This window comes from Microcaecilia unicolor, chromosome 2 (genome assembly GCF_901765095.1).
Source record: "Microcaecilia unicolor chromosome 2, aMicUni1.1, whole genome shotgun sequence".
Lineage (NCBI taxonomy): Eukaryota > Metazoa > Chordata > Amphibia > Gymnophiona > Siphonopidae > Microcaecilia > Microcaecilia unicolor.
This window is the reverse complement of record NC_044032.1, coordinates 432794353-432816857: the sequence shown is the minus strand read 5'-3', so window position 1 is coordinate 432816857 and position 22505 is coordinate 432794353. Positions and strand designations below refer to the sequence as shown.

The 22505-nt window shown below is 43.3% G+C and overlaps 1 protein-coding gene across 1 annotated transcript in view; it reads left to right on the top strand.

Moving 5' to 3' along the window:
• The window catches only part of COL25A1 (collagen type XXV alpha 1 chain), a 61463-nt gene that overhangs the window by 21808 nt on the left and 17150 nt on the right, over nucleotides 1-22505 (top strand). Inside the window, exons 6-9 of the mRNA XM_030192159.1 lie at nucleotides 3916-3942; nucleotides 11964-12044; nucleotides 15238-15273; nucleotides 17313-17366. Of these exons, the coding sequence (XP_030048019.1) occupies nucleotides 3916-3942; nucleotides 11964-12044; nucleotides 15238-15273; nucleotides 17313-17366 (198 nt within the window). The remainder of the gene's footprint in view (nucleotides 1-3915; nucleotides 3943-11963; nucleotides 12045-15237; nucleotides 15274-17312; nucleotides 17367-22505) is intronic.

Sequence of the window (22505 nt, the reverse complement as noted above, 5' to 3'; positions counted from 1 at the left end):
GAGCCCTTACCACCACCTATTTTGTAGGCAGTAAGGGCTCATGTGCTAATCAGTTAGCACATGGTACTGTAGCTGTGCTAACCGATTAGCATTAGAGTGTGGCCATTAGATCAGAACATGGGAATTTGGCCACTTTTTGCCACAGTTTAGTAAAGAAACTCTATGTGATTTAGTTCTGATACTCACTACCAGCTGCATGCTTATTTCATCTGCTTTTTGACTGCTTGGTCTCCTACTCTGTGCAGCTAGAGTATAATTTTCAAAAGTATTTCTGTGGATACCTGCAGAATTAGGGGTGCAGTTAGCAATCTTGGCTATTGTTGTGACAGGTTGTTTTACCACTGACTGGTGCTATTTTAGCACAGGTTCCATTTCATGCAATGAGACCTAGTTACTAATAACTGGGGTTAAAGGTAAAATAACACATGTTAATGGTAGCCCATGTTGATAACTTCCCCCCTTAATTAAAGAAAAAGAAATGTTTCTAGAAATTGAAATCACTGCAGTATGTAATAAAAGTGAGCCAAGTACAGGGCAATCAAGGCTTTACATAAGAACATAAGTGTCGCCATATTGGGACAAACCAAAGGTTCATCAAGCCCAGTATTCTGTTTCCAACAGCGGCCATTCCAGGTCACAAGTACCTACCTGGCAGAATCCCAGAACAGTAAAACAGATTTTATGCTGCTTATCCTAGGAATAAGCAGTGGGTTTTCCCAAGTCCATCCTACTAATGGCTTATGAACTTTTCTTTTAGGAAAGTAGCCAAACCTTTTTTAAACCCTGCTAAGCTAAATGCTTTTAACACGTTCTCTGGCAACGAATTCCAGAGTTTAATTACTTGTTGAGTGAAGAAATATTTTCTCTGATTAGTTTTAAATTTACTACTTAGTAGCTTCATTGTGTGCCCCCTAGTCCTATTATTATTGGAAAGAGTAAACAAGTGATTCAAATCTACCCATTCCACTCCACTCAGTATTTTATAGATCTCTATCATATCTCCCCTCAGCCGTCTCTTCTGCAAGCTGAAGAACCCTAACCACTTTAGTCTTTCCTCATAGGGAAGTCGTCCCGTCCTCTTTATCATTTTGTCGCCCTTCTCTGTACCTTTTCTCATTCCGCTATATCTTTTTTGAGATGCGGTGACCAGAATTGCACACAGTATTCAAGGTGCGGTCACACCATGGAGCAATACAAAGGCTTTTTAAATTCTCATTTATGTTTTCCATTCCTTTCCTAATAATTTCTAACATTCTATTTGCTTTCTTAGCCACCGCTGCACACTGAGCAGAGGATTTCAACATATCATCAACGATAACACCTAGATCCTTTTCCTGGGCAGTGACTCCTAATGTGGAACCTTGCATCCCGTAGCTGTGGTTTGGGCTCCTCTTTCCCACATGCATCACTTCACACTTGCTCACATTAAACATCATCTGCCATTTTGATGCTGTCTTCCAGTCCTCTTGCAGTTTTTCACAATCCTCTTGCGATTTAACAACTTTGAATAACTTTGTGTTATCAGCAAATTGAATTACCTTACTAGTTATTCCCATCTCTAGATCATTTATAAATATGTTATAAAGCAGCAGTCCCAACACAGACCCCTGGGGAGTCCCACTATCTACCCTTCTCCTTTGAGAATACTGACCATTTAACCCTACTCTCTGATTTCTATCTTTTAACCAGTTTTTAATCCATAATAGGACATTGCCTGTTATCCCATGACTTTCTGATTTCTTCAGGAGTCTTTCATGAGGTACTTTGTCAAATGCCTTTTGAAAATCCAGATACACAGTATTGACTGGCTCACCTTTGTCCACATGCTTATTCACCCCTTCAAAGAAATGCAATAGATTGATGAGACAAGATTTCCCTTCACTAAATCCATGTTGGCTTTGTCTCATTAATCCATGCTTATGTATATGCTCTGTAATTTTGTTCTTTATAATAGTCTCTACCATTTTACCCTGCACCAATGTCTGGCTTACTGGTCTATAATTTTCCCAGATCACCTCTGAAACCCTTTTTAAAAATTGGCATTACATGATTTGCTACCCTCCAATCTTTGTGACATCACTGGTGAAGTTCTCTCTTAAGCATTGATAGAATGAGGCATTATGACATCACAATATCGGCTCTGGTTACCATACAATGAAACATTTCACACTAAGGAGGGAAATTATCAACATGGGCTACCGTTAAGATGTGTTATATTACCACTAACTCGTGCTGTTTTAGCACATGTCCTGTTAAATGCAATGAGACCTAGTTACTCATAACTGGGGTTAACAGTAAAATAACACACCTTAACAGTAGCCTATGACTTGATAACATCCTGTGTTAGGTTTTTATAAAAATGCCTAATTAACATGTGAGTTAAACATCCATACTTACAGGTTTGCCTGGACTGGGCAGATGCTTTTGCAAGGATGGAGTCAAAAGGGATTTCTATTCATGTACAAACTCTTGAAAAGTGTAGGTATAAATATAAGTGCATAATATGCTAGGAGTAATTTTCCATACAGAAGTTCATATATAGTGGTAAAGCAGTGGCTGAGAGCTAGGGAATTGGGGTTCAAATCCCACTGCTGTTCCTTGTGATCTTGGACAAGCTGCTTAACCCGCCATTGCTTTATTTACAAACGTAATCTATGTTTTACTAATGTATTTTCATATGAGCTATGCACTTTGTTGTTTAATGGGACCTGTGTTAAATGATTGTTTATTGTTTTTTTTTGTACTCTACCTTTCCCAAAGCACAGTACAAAAAACCATTTATAAAACCATACATAAATCTAACCAAGTCATAACATAAAGACACAAAGTAACAAACAGAAGAATATATAAACTAAAAATTAAGTCATAGAAATGCGTGTTAATATGTGAATGTATATTAGTAAATAAGGCTCTTAGATTGTAACCCTTCTGAGGACAAGGAAATACCTCCTGTACTTGAATGAAGCTTATACTGAGCAATAATGAAAAGATACGAGTTAAATCCTAATATATAAAATACTAATGAAACTGGAATCTGTGGGGTTGAAAGGTTTGTTGTCTGTGCTATCAGAACATGCGGAAAGGTCAATCCAAGAAAGTCTTACGGTAGAGCCAGCTCAGCGTACAGCTCACCGTAAAATTAGCGTGCCAAAAATACCATGGCATGCTATAAGCAATGAGTATGCAAATTACTGCTGCATTAATATTGCTTCAGTAATCCACAGCTCATTGTTGATTTATTTATTTATTTGTTGCGTTTGTATCCCACATTTTCCCACCTATTTGCAGGCTCAATGTGGCTTACAATTTTCCGTCATGGCTTTTTCCATTCCAGAGTAAAAGGAATTGTGACATTAAAAAACACACACACATACACCAGCCAGGGAGAAAAAGCATGCTGTGGGTAACTGATGCCCTGACAAACTGCCTTCTGACCCATTAACCCCCCCCCCCCCCCCCCCAAATAACATTCCTGGTGTCTCATGGCATCCCCTCCTATCCCACTCCCATCCCGACCCCACTTGAGTTTAAATAAATGTCCCTGGTGTCTAGTGCAATTCCCCACCCCACCCCCAATACCTTGCCCAGGCCCCCTCCTGCAGATCCCATACCTTAAAGGACACAGAAGCGATGCCTCTTTGCTCTTGCCTCCAGCTCTACCATCTTCAAAAATGGTGGTGCTTGGCTCTACACAGGGTGCATCCTGAGAATGTTTTCCTTTATACAACAGACTGACACCGCACAGTGTGTTCCAGTTAATGTTTTACATTATTATTATTATTATTATTATTATTATTATATATTACACCCAGGAATATACATTATTATATATTGTATATTATACGCAGGAATTTGCTTTTACTGGATTTATTTTTTTAATGATGTAGCTAAGCAATGTGTTTATTTACATTTCAGGGACCACATGGACTTTCAGGCCCAAAGGTAATGAATCCTTCACAAAACAGGCTTTCTTTTTCTCTGTTTTATGTTTTCCTCAGTGATACGTGTCTTTATGTGCTTGTTTTGTCTTTGTCCCATCTTATGTTGTATATATATATATGACATTCTTAATCTCTAATTGAAACAGAACACAAGTATGAATGTAACTGTGTATTTCTTGCTGTGTCTTGAGTTGTTTTTAATTACTGTTGCACAGTGATGATCATTTCTGACCTGATGGTTTGAAAACATATGCCCCCCCCCCCCCCCCCCCCCCATTTACAAAGCCATGGTAGCGGCTGCCAGTGCAGTATTTCCAACATAGCCCATTCAAAGTGAATGGGCTGTGTCAGCATTGCCGTGCGGCTTTGTAAAAAGGGGGAGGGGGTTAGTTACCTAACAGTGCTTCCAAAACTTGCTTTAAAAATCTAGATGTGCCAAACAACTTGCACTAGATTTGCTTAAAAAATACACCACTATTAATTTACCCAGTATAAACTTCCTTCCTCTGTGGGGAAGGTGAGAGGGAGGGGAGCAGAAGGGCAGGCCAACAGTGTGCCAGAATTATGTCATTTCCTACCACCGTCTCCCACCTGTATCCAGCATCTTCCTTTTCCCTCCCTTCCTCCCTATTCAACATGCAGTCTTACTTCCCCCTCCATTTCTTCCCCTTTGAGTCCAGTGTCCAGCATCTCCCGCTCTTCCCTTCCTCTTACCGGACCTGCTGCTGCTACCACCATCCTCCCTCATCCAGTGCTGAAGGATTCAGCACTTGGATCAGGGCCTTGAAACACAGGTCCATGCTCAAGTGCTGTTGCATCCCGCTCTACACTCTGGCACAGGACTTCTTCTTGAAGGGGGTGGAATGAGACACAACAGCATTTGAGCACAGGTCTGTGTTTCAAGGGCCCACACTGGTGCTGAATCCTCTTGCCTCTTCAGCACCAGAAGAGTGAAGGTGGCGGCGATGGTGGAAGAGAAGGAAAAAGGTGGGAGATGAGATGCTACACTCTTGTCCCACTGCCAGTGTTACCTCCAGCTGCTGCCACCTTACTCAGCTTTGTCGGCCCCCCCACCCCCACCCCCACCCCACACACACACAGACATCCATTCCATTTTCCCCCAAGCATACCTTGGAAGTTAAGTGGAAATCTGCTAAATAGCTACCCACAGTGACTGGCACCAGAGTGGAAGCAGCACCACCTCTGCACCGTGAGTGCTTGAGTTATGGGCTGGACAGAACCTTCCACCCCAGAAAGATAAGCCCTCATTCAAGCCTCCATCAGAAGTTCAGAAAATACAGAAATAATGAAATCAGGAAATAATAGGCACTATGCTTTTGAAAGATAATTGCACCCAGGCATATCAAGGTTAATCAGATAAATTGTTTTCAATAATGACTTTTAAATATCCACTTATTTTTTTTTAAGTTATAAAGAAAAAAGGGTCAACAACCATAGCTGAAACTTTTTGTAATGTATTTATCAAGACTGCAAAGTGTTCACAGTACTCTCATTACATAGCAAATTCAGTCTAGTACAAGACACTTATCTTTGATGCATCTTTTCTTTTGTCACTTGAACAATCATAGATTAAGTATAGAACTTCAACATCAACTGAACTACTCCCCCCACCCCCCCCCCCCCCCCCACCCCCATGGCTCTCAGTGGAATCTCTCATTTTTCTACACAAGACCCGCGCTTAGGAGCCTTTTACAAAGCTGTGCTAAAAAGTGGCCTGTGCTATTTTTAGCACATGGGTTTCCTGCACACTGGGGCCACTTTTAGCGTGGCTGTAAAATGGCCCCAATTTCTATTTTCCCATTAATGGCCATGCGCTAATTTCCCAATTAGCGCATGGCCATTTGCGTCTGAGCCCTCACCGCCACCTATTTATTAGGCGGTAAGGGCTTCTACACTAACTCCACGCTAATTGGGCAGCTACAGCGATTACCTGCACTAGCTGATTAGCGCAGGGCATGTCTACTCTCTGCCTCCAAACACACCCCCTGCACTAAAAAATGAAACCTATTTTTTACCACGCAGGTAGCATGCACTGATTCCAAAACTACCCCAGGACACCTGAGCCCGTCCTGTGGGACAGCCTTTTAGTGTGCAGCAGTGGCGTAGCTACTATGGGGCCACAGGGGCCTGGGCCCCCATAGATTTGGCCCTGGACCCCCATGTCGACGACCCTCTCAACTCCCCCTCCCACCGCCAACCTGCCATCAACCTGCCATTACCTACTTTTGCTGGTGGGGGACCACAGGACTTCGTTCTGTTTCTGTGAGTCTGATGTCCTGCACGTTGTATGTGCAGGACGTCACTCTCGAAAACCAAATGAAGGAAGAAGACTTCGGCTGGCGGGGGTTGGGTCCCCCGCCAGCAAAGGTAGGCGACGGCGGAAATGGGCGGGGGTCAAGAGGGTCATCGGCAGGGCCCCAAAATTGTTCGTAGTGGTGCTGGCAGCAGCAGGGGGTGTCGGCAATGGCGCCGGGGGGGGGGGGGGGGAATGGCAGCACTGGGGGGGGGGATAAAATGTGCCCCCTCACCTCAGGCTCTGGACCCCCTCCCGCCGAAGTCTGGCTACGCCCCTGGTTCAGTCAGACATGTTCGGGGAATCACAAATATAGATACCCACCAGTGATGAATTTAACCCTCCGGCTACTAGCTGGATATTGTCCAGCCGATATTCAACCGGCAGCAGTCAGCGTTTTTGTGTCCGCTGCCGGCTGTATTCCTAGATATTTAATGCCGGGCCATGTCCGAGCATCAGCATTGAATAACCGGTTCTAGGTTGGCCACTAAACCTTATGCAGTTAAGTGCAATGTTCAGCCCTTGACCACATAAGCTGAATGGCTTAAAGATAGGACTGCTATTTATGCAGCCCAATTTAAGTGGTTATCTTATGCGGTAACTGATAAATTATCTTAATTTTGTTTGTAACTGGTTTGTGTTTCAAGATGTTCCTTACTCTCTGTTCTGACCTAGAATTTGTATGATGCTCTTTCCGTAAATGTTGTTAGCCACATAGTGCCCGCCATGGTGGGACTCTGTGGGATATAAATGTTCTAAAATGAATAAATAAATATGTATTCTTGTATTTGCTTTATTTATTGTATTGTTGTGTTGATTTAACAGTGTCCCCTGACGCAGCCCTGTCAACAAAATCAATCAGATTTGTTTGACACAATCTACCTTATGTGAAGCCATATTTTCTTGGACCTTGCATCCCATTGAATTGTAGAAAGTTCACTTTTTCTTCAATAGTGTCTCCATTATCTTTTCCACCATTAAAGTTAAACGTACCAGCCTGTAGTTTCCCACCTCTTCTCTGTTCCCACTTTTGTGAGAGAGATCACATCAGCCTTTCTTCAGTTTCACAGATTATCCCCCATTTCTAAGGATCTATTAAATACATACTTTAGAGGACCTGTCATTACCTTTTTGACTGCCCTCAGTATCCTGGGATTTATCTCATCCAGTCCTGTGGGCTTTGTCCACTTTCGGTTTAACAAGCTGTTCGTGAACACTATCTTCAGTGAATGGTTCGGTATCTATGCCATCGCCATATGTTTGTTTGTCATTCATCTGTTGATGTTCTCCAGATTTTTCTTCCATGAACAACAAGCATATAGCATTTCTGCTTTTCCCTCATCACCTTCCATACCAGTGGCAAAGCAAAGGGGGGGGGGGGGCGGTTCACCATTGCACCCCCCCCCCCGGTGCAGCACGATGACATCCCCCCCCCCTCGGCACATCAACACCCCCCCCCAACCCAGTGCCTTCCCTCACTCTGTCTGTCCCGCCCTTGCGTAAATAGGAAGTTGCGTCAGCGGAGGGCGAGACAGACAGAGTGAGGGTAGGCCCGATTAGACAATCCACAATCCACACTTCTTTTACATGCAGGCGCGAGGCGCTGCGCCTCGCCACGGCTTCCGAGATTTCTTTAAAGGTAGGGTGCGGGAGCTGGTTGGACGGAGCTGAGGGTAGGCACTGGGTCTGGGGGTGTTGATGCGCCGAGGGGGGGTGTCATCGTGCTGCACCCGGGGGGGAGCTGGCAGGGAGCACCCCCCTTGAGCTGACACCCGGGGCGGACCGCCCCCCCCCCCCTTGCTACGCCACTGTTCCATACATCAATGTCAAGTCTTTGAGTCTCATAATTCCACCTCTAGCCTTCCCTCTTTCCCCAATATATGTGAAAAATGTCTTGTCACTTTGCATTCTATCTTTAGCTAATTTTAATTCTGTCCATGCTTTTGCCATCCTAATTTCTTTCTTTGACTGCTTTTCAGTTTTATGTGTTATCAGTGCATATTTTCTAGTGAAAAAGGTGCCGGTACTCAAATGCCAGGCCATCCTTCAGGGGTGGGATGATCACTGAGGGACCCACCCCACAATAGCCAGGCCACCTGCAACCAGTCACAGAATCTATGACAAGGCAGAATTGGTGTGTAGAGCCTGAGCTCTTTCATTAAAACTTGGGGATCATGGGTCAATTTTAGCAGACAATGGAAAAGGTGCCGATACTCAGTACCCCCTCAAAAAAAGCCCTGTGTGTTATTCTTGTTTATCTTCTTCCTTTTGTGATCTTCTGTATTTTCTGAGCACTACTTATGTGCCTTGATTTTTGCAGCCACTTCATTGGTGAACCATAATGGTTTCCTGCTCCTCTTGGGTTTTTACTTTCCCTACATAAAGATCAGTAGCCATTTTTATAGTCCCTATCAGTTTAGCCCACCGTTTCTCAGCGTCCTTTATTTCCTCCCACTGTGCCAACTCCTCTTTCAGGTCCTTCCTCTTTGCATAGAAATCAGCGTGCTTGAAATCCAGAACTTTGAATTTGGGGTGACTAGATTCCACTTTAGCTTTGAATACTAAGGACCCTGTTTACTAAGCCACGCTGTAGACACATTTTAGTGAGCATTAACGCTAGAGACACCCATATATTCCTATGGCTGTCTGTAGCATTAGCATGAGCTAATAATTAGCACGCGCTAATGATAGAGGCACCCATAGGAATATATGGGTGTCTATGATTAGTGCACACTAGTGTTTAGCGTGTGCTGAAAAGTTAGCACGCCTACAGTGCAGCTTAGTAAACAGGGCCCTAAATCTAGTGTCAGTATGGCTGTGAGGCTCTTACGCAATACTGGAAGATCTGATTATGTGGCTCCATTCTCTTTGAACAACATTGGCTTGTCATACATAGTAGGATCCAGTTTAAAATCCTAATGCTTGCACACCTTGCCTACTGTATAGATGTCCCTATTTATCTGACCTCCTTCTTATTCCCTGCCACCCACAACACTCCTCTCCCACAGATTCTCTCAGGCTAATCTTCTGGTTATCCCATCCATGACTAAGTTACAATTGAACTCATCCCATGTCTTTCTAGTTTTAATGTAGGATTATGCGTGTTTTATTTCTAATCTGCCGAGAATTAAACATTTTTAAAATACTACTACTACTACTACTATAAATCATTTCTATAGCGCTACAGTCGTACGCAGTGCTTCACAATTGAACATGAAGAAAAGACAGTCCCTGCTCAAAAGAGCTTACAATCTAAATCAGGACAGACAGACAGACAGGACCAATAAGGATAAGGGTCAGACAGACAGAAGGACACATAGGGAAAATAAATAAATAAACCCCATAGCATGAACTTTAGCTGGCTGGCCCTTTCCTTACTACCCATGGATCTTCACTTGGAGAGTTCTTTGAAATTCAAATCAGTCCTTAAGACTTGACTCTTTACCAAAGCTTTCTCGGGACTAAATTCATTGGCAGGTTGCCCATCCTTTTTTACCTTCCTTATCCTTCCCCTATATTTCTCCATTAACGGGGTGTATAAAGAAAGTGCCTACATTTAGACAGTAGATACTCACATAAACAATTAGAATCCTGGCATATATTTGCATATGTATATATGCCCAATATGCACCCTCGTTCTATTCTATAACCATAGGCAGTCGGTGGCCCAACTGTTTGGGGAGGCTAAAGGGGGCGGGATTAGGGGTGGGGCCAGGGGTGGAGCTTACATCCATAATTGTCTGACAACACAGGAAAAAAAACAAGTAAAAATAAAATAGCTACAATTAATGCCTTTATTTAAATTTAGATATTAGATATGTATCATATGTCAAAGAATAAAGTGGTTGTTCAAAGCATATACTAACCACAAACTGCTACCCTAATAGATCTTCCCCCCTTCTGTGCTGAAAGCTAAGATTATCCCTATATCTTTACAGAGAGGTACTAAAGTAAGCAATTTACTTTATCTCTGTCCAGTGCATATACTGTAGACAAAGCTAGATAGGGACAATCCAGATAGTAACCTCATCTTGTTAATCAGTTGTAAGCCACATTGAACCGAAATTTGATTTTTGGATACTCGTGGGATACAAGAATGAATAAATAAAAATAAATAAATATTTTCTGCTTTCTGGATCACCTATATATGCACAGATAGACAAGGCAAAAAACATCATGACCCATCTGCCATAGCCTGAAAGTTTAGCAAGGACACACAGACACATACATTCACTTTCTCACCCTCATAAGCCGCCTTCTTCTTTGGAAAAGACGCTCAAAAATGAGCCTCCCTAATTTGCTTAGAGCCCGACACAATCTGACTTGACAGCTCCCAGTAGTGTGAGCTGAAGGCGAGCCCAGCCGAGGGCGAGGGGCAACGGGCGAAGAAAGAAGAAGCACGCAGTAAGCACTGCAGGCACACAGGACCAGCATGCCGGTGAGAGCCCGAGCAGGCGGAACTCAACTGCCTGGGGCCTGGGCGGGCTGAATTTGGGATGGCGTGTCCATGTCGGCTCGGCGTCGTGGTTGCGCGCGTCGGCGTCACTCCGAAAAAGTTTTGATGAAGATAATCCTGCGGCTGGGCCGAGCAGCGAGCCCCGCGGGTGGAACTGGGGGCTGATGCAGGCGGCGTGGTCGGTCCCACCGCGACCTGTCAATCATAATTCGACGGTCCTCCGGCTGGGGAGGCTTAGCCTCCCCAAGCCTCTTATACCGGGCGCCTATGTCTATAACTATGCATGTATCTTTGATAGTGCATAGTTTGAGGGTAGGCATACACATAGGGCAGAATGTGGGTGAGGTGCAGTATTATAAGTTACAAACAAAACAAACAATGCCACTGGAAAATTGGGGGAAGAAGGCCAAAATCTAAAAACAAATAAATTGTTTTTCCTGTGCACATTCCTACTGTACATCAAGTAATGGGCATGATTTCAGATTTATTGTTAGCCTACCTATGCTTATGTCCAGAAAAAATCCTGGCATTGAAATAAGGTTTCCATCCTATTTCACTGTTCATATCTTTCCATGACTGGCATTTCCCCCCTCTGATATGTTTTGATATGTTGAGCAGACAGGTAGTGATGTATCAACCACACAGGAAGCACAGAAGAAACAGGTAGAGTAAAAAGATGGGAGCTTCTTTCTGCTCCCAGTCACCACATTTACTAGGGCCTGGCTATAGGTAGGATTCAAAAACATTTCTAACACATCCTTATTCCTGGATCCTTAAGCTAATAGCTGCCGTATGAATGCCTTTTAATCAAAGAATTCAGTTTGCTCTGAGACTGTGCTGCAGATTCCATCATCATGTAAGGTATATTTCCTAAAAAATAAGATTTAATGCAAAGTCACTGCTAGAGTGCAGAGACATGACCTTCTATCTAGGAGGTTTCTGTACTTTGCATTAGCAGGTGGTGAGAACATGTGTATTGTGTGTAAATCAAAGAGAAAAGACATCTGGGAATTATTCAAAATGGCTACAACATGACATAGCTTACTAATGAGAAGCAGTATTTCATATCAGAACATTGTTCTGCTTGACAGTGTATGGTGCTTAATGCCACCTTGCTTTTAGATGCTGTGCCTTCTCTCACCTCTGCAAGGCAAAATATATTAAACTGGAGTTTGCAGCAGTTATTGTGACTGATTTTCTTCTGACCCAGCCATTATAGCGTAAAAATACGGGTATTTACTTTTACATCTAGGGTGAACCAGGGTTAAATGGTTTTAAAGGAGTGAAGGGTGAACCAGGTCATAAAGGTGACAGAGGACCCCTTGGCCTTCCTGTAAGTAAAGAAACCTGCTATATTTCTATACAATCCATGCAAATATTTTGTTCCTTTTTGGTTTAATTAGCCTCTTTAGTTTCCCCCCCACCTTGGATGCCATTTCAGCTCAGAGGGCACCATGCTGGAATAGAACAACAGTCATTCCCAGTGTCTTCACCAACATCTCTCACGCCACCTATCCTTATAACACGTGCCTTCCTCATTGGCTACGCTGGCATTATCAGTCTTGCACCAGAGCACAGTAATCATGTCATTGTCTCAGTGTTATGTTTTGTTTTCCAAATGCAGTTTTCCCTCCTTAATGAACCTGCACATGCATGGCATTTCATTCAGTACATGTTGTATTCAATTATATATTCATGGAAATCCATATATTACTGCATTTTGAACTGTAGCTGTAAAATGGAAAGAAATGGGGTTTAGTGGGAAGTGAATGTTATGCTTTAAGGCGACCATGGTCATGCCAGAGATTTTAGTTTTGCATATGGCCCCACCCTCTTCACCTCCCAAATGACGGTGTTGGATTAGTGATTTCCTTAGAAGTAGATATATCAGCTCCTGGAGCTACAGGGGTTATAGCAGTCTATTGGACTTATTTTCGAAAGAGAAGGGCGCCCATCTTTCGACACAAATCGGGAGATGGGTGTCCTTCTCCCAGGGTCGCCCAAATCGGCATAATTGAAAGCTGATTTTGGGCGCCCTCAACTGCTTTCCGTCGCGGGGACGACCAACGTTCCTGGGGGCTTGTCGGAAGCATAGCAAAGGCGGGACTGGGGCGTGCTTAACACATGGGCGTCCTTGGCCGATAATGGGAAAAAAGAAGGGCGTCCATGACGAACCCTTGGCCGACTTTACTTGGTCCTTTTTTTTTACGACCAAGCCACAAAAATGTGCCCTAAATGGCCAGATGACCACTGGAGGGAATCGGGGATGACCTCCCTCTACTCCCCCAGTGGTCACTAACCCCCTCTCACCCTAATAAAAATGTTAAAATATTTTTCCAGCCTCTATGCCAGCCTCAAATATCATACCCAGCTCCGTGACAACAGTATGCAGGTCCCTGGAGCAGTTTTAGTGGGTACTGGAGTGCACTTCAGGCAGGCAGACCCAGGCCCATCCCCCCCATCTGTTAAACTTGTGGTGGTAAATGTGAGCCCTCCAAAACCCACCACAAACCCACTGTACCCACATCTAGGTGCTCCCTTTCATCCCTAAGGACTATGGTAGTGGTGTACAGTTTTGCGGGGCTCCACACATTGTAAGAGAGCTATGCACCTGGTAGCTTTTTCTGAAGTCCACTGCAGTGCCCCCTAGGGTGCCCGGTTGGTGTCCTGGCATGTCAGGGAGACCAGTGCACTACGAATGCTGGCTCCTTCCACGACCAAAGGGCTTGGATTTGGTCGTTTCTGAGATGGGCGTCCTCAGGTTCCATTATCGCCGAAAATTGCGGACGAACATCTCTAGGGACGACCATCTCTAAGGTGGAGGTTTGGGCGTCCCCAGCCGTATTATCAAAACGAAAGATGGCCACCCATCTTGTTTCGATAATACAGGTTTCCCCGCCCCTTCGCTGGGACATCCTGCCCTCAGGAAAACGTGGGCGCCCCGTTCGATTATGCCCCTCCACGTGTCATATGTATATAAATAATTAGTACCAGCTGTATTTAGCAGTGTGTTAGATCAAGCTGGTCTGTTTACTGTACTGGCATAGCCATGGGGGTTCCTCGGAGCCTCTCCCCCCACTTCGGGCTCAGGCCCCTTCCAAAATGGTGGCACCGAAAGCGTAGCTGGTGGGGATGCTCAAGCCCTGCCAGCCAAAGAGATTCACCACAGGAGACCCCACCTGTGCTGTCAGAGCAGCAGGAAGTTGACAGAGTGGTCCAGCCACCGATGATGGCACTTCTGCGCATGTTCCATTAATGCAATTTAGACTAAGCATGTGTGGAAGTGCTGGAGTCAGAGGCTGGAACAGCCTGCTTGCTTGCTTCATTGCTCCTCAGGCAGCATGGCCCTGGGCTCCAGCAGAGAATGTCTTCGGTTGGTGGGGCTTGAGCATCCCTGCCAGCAAATGTATGATGGGGGGAGGGGAATGGGAACAGTGGCAGTTTCATTGGGGGGGAGGTGAAAAGTGGCAGCGGCAGTGGGGGGGACGATGACTGAGAAGAAATGCTTGCCCCTCAGTCCATCTCAAGGCCCCCCACCCAAAAAAATCAAGTTCTGGCTATGCCCCTGGTTTACTGTTTAAAAATAATGATATCCAAGTGACCTACACCAGTAGCATGAGGTACAGTTAACCTAGGATATATAGATTAAAGCTGTACTCTGTACCTCCCCCCCCCCCCTACCACCACCAAAAAAAATTATCAGTTGGTTCAGATTTGGAATTTCAGCTGGAATTTACATCTAATCAGTATTTGTGGGTGATGGATCTATCATATAGGACCATCAAAATAGAGCTTCTTATGTGCTAGCTTCAAAAATTCAGAAGATAAATGGATTAATAAAACAAAAATAGAACGCTATCTTGGCAGGCAGATGAAATTACTTTGATCAAATCTAACATCTAAGTATGGGTTTCAGTTTATGAACTTATGTAAGTCTTTTTTTTCTCTGTTTTGAGTAATGTTTTACATTGTGAAATTTTCAGAAAAAAATAACCTTTATTAACTATTGGATCTCATGCTGGGGATGTTTGTGCAAAATCCAGCAGGGGGCTCCATATCCCAAGGTGTTTGGCATGAAAGCAAAATGTGAGAGCATATTATCTGTTGCATAGAATTAGACTGACACAGCTAATTTTACTAAATGGTAAACAAATAGAGACATTTATTATAAACAAAGACTGGGAAGGTAAATAAGTCCGTCATTAGGAGTCCAGAATTTGTGTGGCCTGCACTTTCCCAGATCATACTTACAAAATTAATACAAAATTAAAACATTGTGTTAACTGTTTATTGTATAACAAGTATAACTAATTCAGTTTAAAAGTGTTGTTATTGTACCTGCATAATTCTATGCATTTTTTTAAACTAACAAATTGTAGCCATAATGTACTTATTCTAGCCCCGTGTAACAGCCCATCTTCTGTTGTTTGGAGCAAGTTATATGTATTCATCAGCATCGTGTACTAATTCCACATTCTTGTCATCCGTGTTGTCCTCATCATCCATACTTCCACCTAATCATACAGGGAGCATCTGGCTTAGACGGAAAGCCAGGACCCCGGGTGAGTCCCTTGTCTTCCTGTGTCATGCTTTGCTGCTAAATCTTTGCGCTTTTTACAGAACAGAGTGTAGGTCGGACATCCAGATGCTCCCTGTGGTGTTGTTGTTGAATTGGAGATGTGGCTGGACAGGTTGGCCATGGCACATTATTGGGCATTAATAGTCCATTTTGCCCATTTGTCCTCGTTCTATGACAGGGTGCTTAAATGTACACACTGATTGCACAGGTACATCTATGGAATACTGCCACTCATGCGGGGTAAGCAAATACATACATGCGTACATGGCAGTACAGTGACTGAATACTGTTCTATAATTACACACTAAACTGCCATAGTACATAATTGTTAGAGGGGACATTCGCATGGGCAGATCATGGAATGGCCCTAGGCGGGCGCCTACTTCTAGGCATAACTTCCATAGAGTTGGCATAAACCCCCAGATTCTATAAATAGTTCCCAAATTTCGGTGCCCAAAATCGCACACAATCCTGAGATCCATGAGCAAATAAATTAGTTCATGAGCCATTAATCAACAATTAGCTATTCACAATCAATTATTGATGTTAATTGGCTCTGATTTGGATTTGCACATGGACCTGGCTGCATACAATTCTGTAAGATCCACACCAAAAAGGGCTATGGGAGGGACATGGGCAGGTCAGGGGCGTTCCAAAGAATTATGTGCAATCTTATAGAATTCAGAGGCCCACAGCAGGATTTACACTAGGTTTCAGTTGGTGTAAGTCCTCACACCCAAAATTGGGCGCTGGAATATGCACTAAGGGCCATGTTTACTAAGGTGCGTTAGTGTTTTTAGCGTGCCTACACTTAGCGTGTGCGCTACCCATGTAGCGCCTGTAGAGATACATGGGTAACACATGTACATGATTAACACGCGTTAAAAACGTTAACGTGCCTAAAACGCTGCTTAGTAAACAAAGCCCTAAATGCTATTCTATAAAGAGCACTCAGCCTGGAGCACCCTTTATAAAATAACACTGAGCATGAATTTGCCCCTTCAGCCCCATCTACTGAATCCGGCCCTAAACGTTCACACCTACGTTTAGGCATGCTGCTCTTGACTTATGCTATTATTCCATAAGATGACTCATATGTGTAAGTGTTCTTATAGAATAGACTTGCTTCTCACGGAAATATGGCACCTAATTTGTGCTGCCCACTTAGAGATTTTCCTCTTTGAAGTACTAGCTGCTAAAGATCACCCTGGGCTGTAGCATTCGATTTGAACTAGTCTGTTGAGTGTTGTATCTACTGAGCCATATCATTGTGTAGGGCACTTGTTCAACATTTTCTTTGCACTGATCTTGTGATACGGCTTTGGTAACGGTATAGTATTCCTGTGAACAGAGCTACTGGCTGAATGGGCATGTCTATCTACCTTCCTTTTTCGCTCACAGTTTTCCATCTGATTCCTTATCTGTGGCACCACTCAATGCATGTATCTTGAATCTGGGGCTTAGGAGGTGTAAATCAGTTTGGATTAGACTGATTGTATCATTGATAAATTCAATGGAGTGACTCTAGTACCTTAGTCTTTGCAGATATGATAGTGGAGGTGGTGGATGGTCCAGGAAGGAGAATGGGGGTCTTAAACTTGTCGAGGATGTATTAGTCATTTTGAACCAATACTTGTAATGCACCTGAGATCCAATTTGAGAAAGGAAAAATTGCCTTCACTGTGGAGTGCTGAAATGTGTGTGTTGGAAAGGCATTCCGGTGCGGTGTATGGAGGCCATTTAATAGATTCTTCTAGCCCATTGCTCTTCACTGTATGCTTTCACATGTTCCTTGCACAATCTCTTTCAGAAACTGTCTCTCGTAACCCTTTCGTGGCATTTCTGCTTGCAGATTTCTTCTCTTGAGTTTTAACTTCTCTCCTAGCTACTCAGCTGGCCGTAAGTGGTGAAGCACAGTGAGCAATCCTTTTATGCTCTAGATTTATGCAGGGCTGCACGGAACACACCAAAACAAATCCAAGCTGATGACTATTGGTTTTAATCTCAGTGTCTTATTTGCAGGGTACCGATGGTCCAGTTGGCCCACATGGCCCAGCAGGTCCCAAGGGAGACAGGGTAAGTACTTAAAATATGTGTGGAGTAGCCAGGCAAAAGAAATATGAGGCCCCTGAATGTCAAGTCACATAGACAGTTCCAGCCCAAGCCAGTTTACTTTTCAGCACCTCCTGTACTTAGCAACAGTCAAGTAAGAACCATCACCATTATTGTTATTATAATAATAAAACCAGTGTTTCTTCTCCTCTCAGCTCTGTAAAAACCGTTATGCAATGTCTTTTCATGCAGGGCTGGATTAACTTTGATAGGGATTGAGACGTCTACTGTGATATTCTATAATATCCCCCATGAGGGTAATATATTTAATTCTCACTCCACTGTAACCCCAAGTCCTCTTCCCACCCTCTCCCCTTCTCCTTTCCATCCTACACTCACCTCATTTCTAGGCCCTTCCTCTCCTGCCACCATCCTTATCCAGGGGTTTTAACCTTGCAGAATCATGTGGTATTCTCCTGGAACTGCTGATTCACACCATGACTGGAACTGTGCACAAGAGGCAACTAGATGAAGTCCAGCTTCGTCTTACTTATGAGGGAATTGCACTTTAGAGGGGGAAATTGAAACTAAGATTTCCGTGTCAGTAGTGCAGGGGGAGGAGGAGGTGTTCATTTCAAACACATTTTGACAGGCCAGGTCAGCAAATCAGTGTTTACTTCCAGGTCAAGTACTGCCTACTTCTGTCCCGCCAAAAATCAGATGGGAGCGAATTAATGACAGTTAGATCAGGAGTGATAGGTCCTCCCAAATCAACCTCAGAGCTAGATACAGGAAAAAAACAGATACTGTCTGATTTATTTGTCCTTGGAAACAGCACTGTGTGACAGGCTGTCTACTAAAGTGAGACAAATATGGATCTGGGATTTAAGCAAGTAGTGATCAATGAACACTTTCCGAGAGATATGAAATAACCAATATTGTCCTTCAGTGCTCAGTGTTAGGTTCACTTCTATTTAATCTGTTTATGAGGGAGCGGGGGAAAAAAGGTCTATTAACAGTGTAGTCATTTTCTTCAAAATCATCAAGAGATGTCAGGGGGTGAGTGCAGTTCAGAACACAGCTCAAATGAGCCAGAACCTTTAGTTAGCACACAGCAAAGAAGACTTAGGACCTGCTATTCAGAGCTGCTTTTGCGATCAGTAGTGGCGCAGACAAAACCCCATTTTGCCTAGGATTTCTAGGTCAAAAATGGGTCATCTAAGTTGGGATGTTCACAATTTCCTGGCTATTATACAAAGGGCTCGCTAATCATGTGTTTCCTAAACATGTGGCAGAAGTAAGCATTTTGTAAAAGTACACATTAAACCCCCCCCCCCCTCCCCAAAAAAAACATCACTGGCCAGCTTGAACTTGCAAGCACCGGCACTTACAATGTTTGCAACCTACACATGTAAGTTCTGGCACTTACACACATAAGTGGTGTATTTTATAAAACTGGCATGTACATCAGTAGCCAATGAAGACCTCAGCTCCTAAAGTCACATTTTTATATTTATACGGTATGAAAAATACCAGAGTGTTATGGACAGTTGCCTCCTCAGTCACTCCTGTAGTGCGCTGGTCAAAATGAGCAGTTATACATGTAATTTTTTTTTGTTACATTTGTACCCCACACTTTCCCACTCATAGCAGGCTCAATGTGGCTTACATGGGGCAATGGAGGGTTAAGTGACTTGCCCAGAGTCACAAGGAGCTGCCTGTGCCTGAAGCGGGAATCAAACTCAGTTCCTCAGGACCAAAGTCCACCACCCTAACCACTAGGCCACTCCATGCTCATAACGCATATTTCTTTATTATTGTTATTATTATTTATTTCTCATTATTATCAAATAAACATACAAGTCAAACTACTTGTTACAGAAAAATGAAAGAAAACAATCTTCAAGAAACAATATCAGATACCAAAAGAAAAAGAGCAATCTTTCTTAGACCAATATGGCAAGGACGTCGGTTAAAGAGGAAAACAAAAAGAAAACTAAGAAACAGCCAATAATAACATGAGATAGCCCACATTATAACTTGTCACTTACTAAAAATATGTAAGATTGGGGACTACAGTCCCAGATCTTCGAATTACATCAGACATCTATGGGAGTGATAGGAGACTTTGGGGTTGTGTTCTTGCTTAGGTGTATTTAATAATGGTAGCATTATCTCCCATGCTCCGTTGCAAGATCTCTTAGCAGTTACAATACTCTTATTTTAATATTTTCAGTTATGGGATTTTCTAAAGAGTGGGGATGCCAGAAAAAATCTACATAGGTCACCTACGTCATTGGAGGTGGTTGTATTTAAGAGTACTGAGGACCATAAGAAATTGGTGACTTTATATATATAGATATAACAGGGGAAACGGGTGATATGATACAGACGTTCAAATATTTGAAAGGTATTAATCCGCAAACGAACCTTTTCCAGAGATACGAAGGCGGTAGAATGAGAGGACATGAAATGAGATTGAAGGGGGGCAGACTCAAGAAAAATGTCAGGAAGTATTTTTTCATGGAGAGAGTGGTGGATGCTTGGAATGCCCTCCCGCGGGAGGTGGTGGAGATGAAAACGGTAACGGAATTCAAACATGCGTGGGATAAACATAAAGGAATCCTGTTCAGAAGAAATTAATCCTCAGGAGCTTAGCCGAAATTGGATAACAGAGCCGGTAGTGGGAGGCGGGGCTGGTGGTTGGGAGGCGGGGATAGTGCTGGGCAGACTTATACGGTCTGTGCCAGAGCCGATGGTGGGAGGCGGGGATAGTGCTAGGCAGACTTGTACGGTCTGTGCCCTGAAAAAGATAGGTACAAATCAAGGTAAGGTATACACAAAAAAGTGGCACAGTGGGAGGTGGGGCTGATGGTTGGGAGGTGGGGATAGTGCTGGGCAGACTTATACGGTCTGTGCCAGAGCTGATGGTGGGAGTCGGGGATAGTGCTGGGCAGACTTGTACGGTCTGTGCTCTGAAAAAGTCAGGTACAAATCAAGGTAAGGTATACACAAAAAAGTGGCACATTTCTTGGGCAGACTGGATGCCAAACCTTAATCAAATTTTGGAATCAGGTGTGAAGACACATAGGACTAGATCCAGTAATTGACTCCCAAATTTGCCGAAAAAAATGCATGCTGAGCACTATTCTAAAACTAGCACTCTGAGTTGGGCATTGTTTATAGAACAGGGTATAACACCGGAATCCACGCCCAACTTTGAGAGTGAGGATTTATGCCTAGTGTAAATCCTCGCACGTAAATTAGGCACAGATCCCTGAATTCTGTAATACTGTGCACATCTTTAGTTAACGCCCCTGACCTGCCCATGTCCCTCCCATGGCCATGCCCCCTTTTCAGTTATGCATTAAAAGATTTCCACACTCATCTTTATAGAATAGCACTTAGCCAGATGCATGCGCAGATTCAAATTGTTGCCAGTTAGCACCAATACTTGATTGTTAGCACGCAATTATTGTCGATAATGTTCTCATTATTCAATTGGGCACACATCCAAATTTGTGCATGGAACTGTGAATGCAATTTATAAGATCTGGGGATAAGACTAAATTCAGTAAATGTTGGCCAAATTTGGGCACCGAAAAAAATGTGCTCTGAGCACTGTTCTATAAACAGCAAAGTTGGGCGCCATTTATAGACTAGCATATAGCGCCAGGATCTTTGGGCATGAGAAGTTACATCTACTGAAACCTGGTGTAAAGTCTCACGTGTAAATTAGGTGTAGAACCCCCGAATTCTATGATAGTGTGCACATCTTTAGTGAACACCACTGACCCACACTCGTGTCCTTCCCATAACATCACCCCCTTTTCAGTGACATGCTAAATTATCTGCCTGCACATGATTATAGAATAGTGCTTAACCAGGTACATGTGCAAATCCAAATTGCCAATTAGCACCAGTAACTTGATTGGTAGCTCCCAATCATTGATGCTAATTGGCTCATTACTCAATTAAATTGCGTATGCAACTTTGGGCACCATTAATAGAATCCAGGGGATAGGAGGGTAGACAGGGGAAAGACCTTGGAAAGGAGACTCTAGAAGCTGTCTTATGGGGCTGGAGTGGGGGGATCAGACCAGAGGGTCCCTCAGTAGCTGGCCCCTTGATTCATTCTGTTGGATAAGATGGTAGGTGCTCACCACTAGAACACTGAGTGTGGACCCCGTGTAACTCATGAGCAACATTTGTATGACAGGCTATCTTTTGAATTTAAAGGACAGTCTAACAAGTATTTAGAGATTTGGATTACTAGAGAGGAGGACTGGCACTTCGCTGTGGGAGTTGGGGATCTAACCTTTCTGGAGGGTTGTAGGTATGCCTCTAGGGTTAATTTTGATCATTTTAATTTTAAATTTAACTATACTTTTAATATTAGTGGAATGTTCAATGTTGGTGAATGTGGATGGGTGGGGTGGGAGGGAGGGAGGGAGGAAGGGATGAGGATTAATGTTAAGGTTAATGTTGTATGGAAGTTATTTTATTATTATTATGAATACCGTGGGGTACAATTGCAATGCATATGGAAATTCTTAGCTTTATTTGGAATTTGTCATAACATGTCAGTTACGGGCTTGGAGGAACACTCCCTTTATTTATTTATTTGTTGCATTTGTATCCCACATTTTCCCACCTCTTTGCAGGCTCAATGTGGCTTACATAGTACCGTAAAGGCGTTCACCAGTTCTGGTATAAACAGTTACACAGTGATGTTATTTATGGTAGAATAAGGTTCATGTGGAACAAACATATTAGGGAATAGTATAGGGGAAGAGTTAAGTTATATCCATTACGTTCTTTGGTTTCGTAGTGTTGCAGGGTTCAGGTATTTAATTAGGGTTGGTAGGGTATACCTTTTTGAACAAGTAGGTTTTTAGTGATTTCCGGAAGTTTAGGTGGTTATAGGTTGTTTTCACAGCTTTTGGTAGTGCATTCCATAGTTGTGTGCTTATGTAGGAAAAGCTGGATGCATAAGTTGATTTGTATTTGAGTCCTTTCAGCTTGGGTAGTGGAGGTTTAGATATGTTCGTGTTGATCCGGTTGTATTTCTGATTGGTAGGTCGATGAGGTCTGTCATGTATCCCGGAGCCTCGCCGTAGATAATCTTATGAACCAGGGTGCAGATTTTGAAAGCAGTGCATT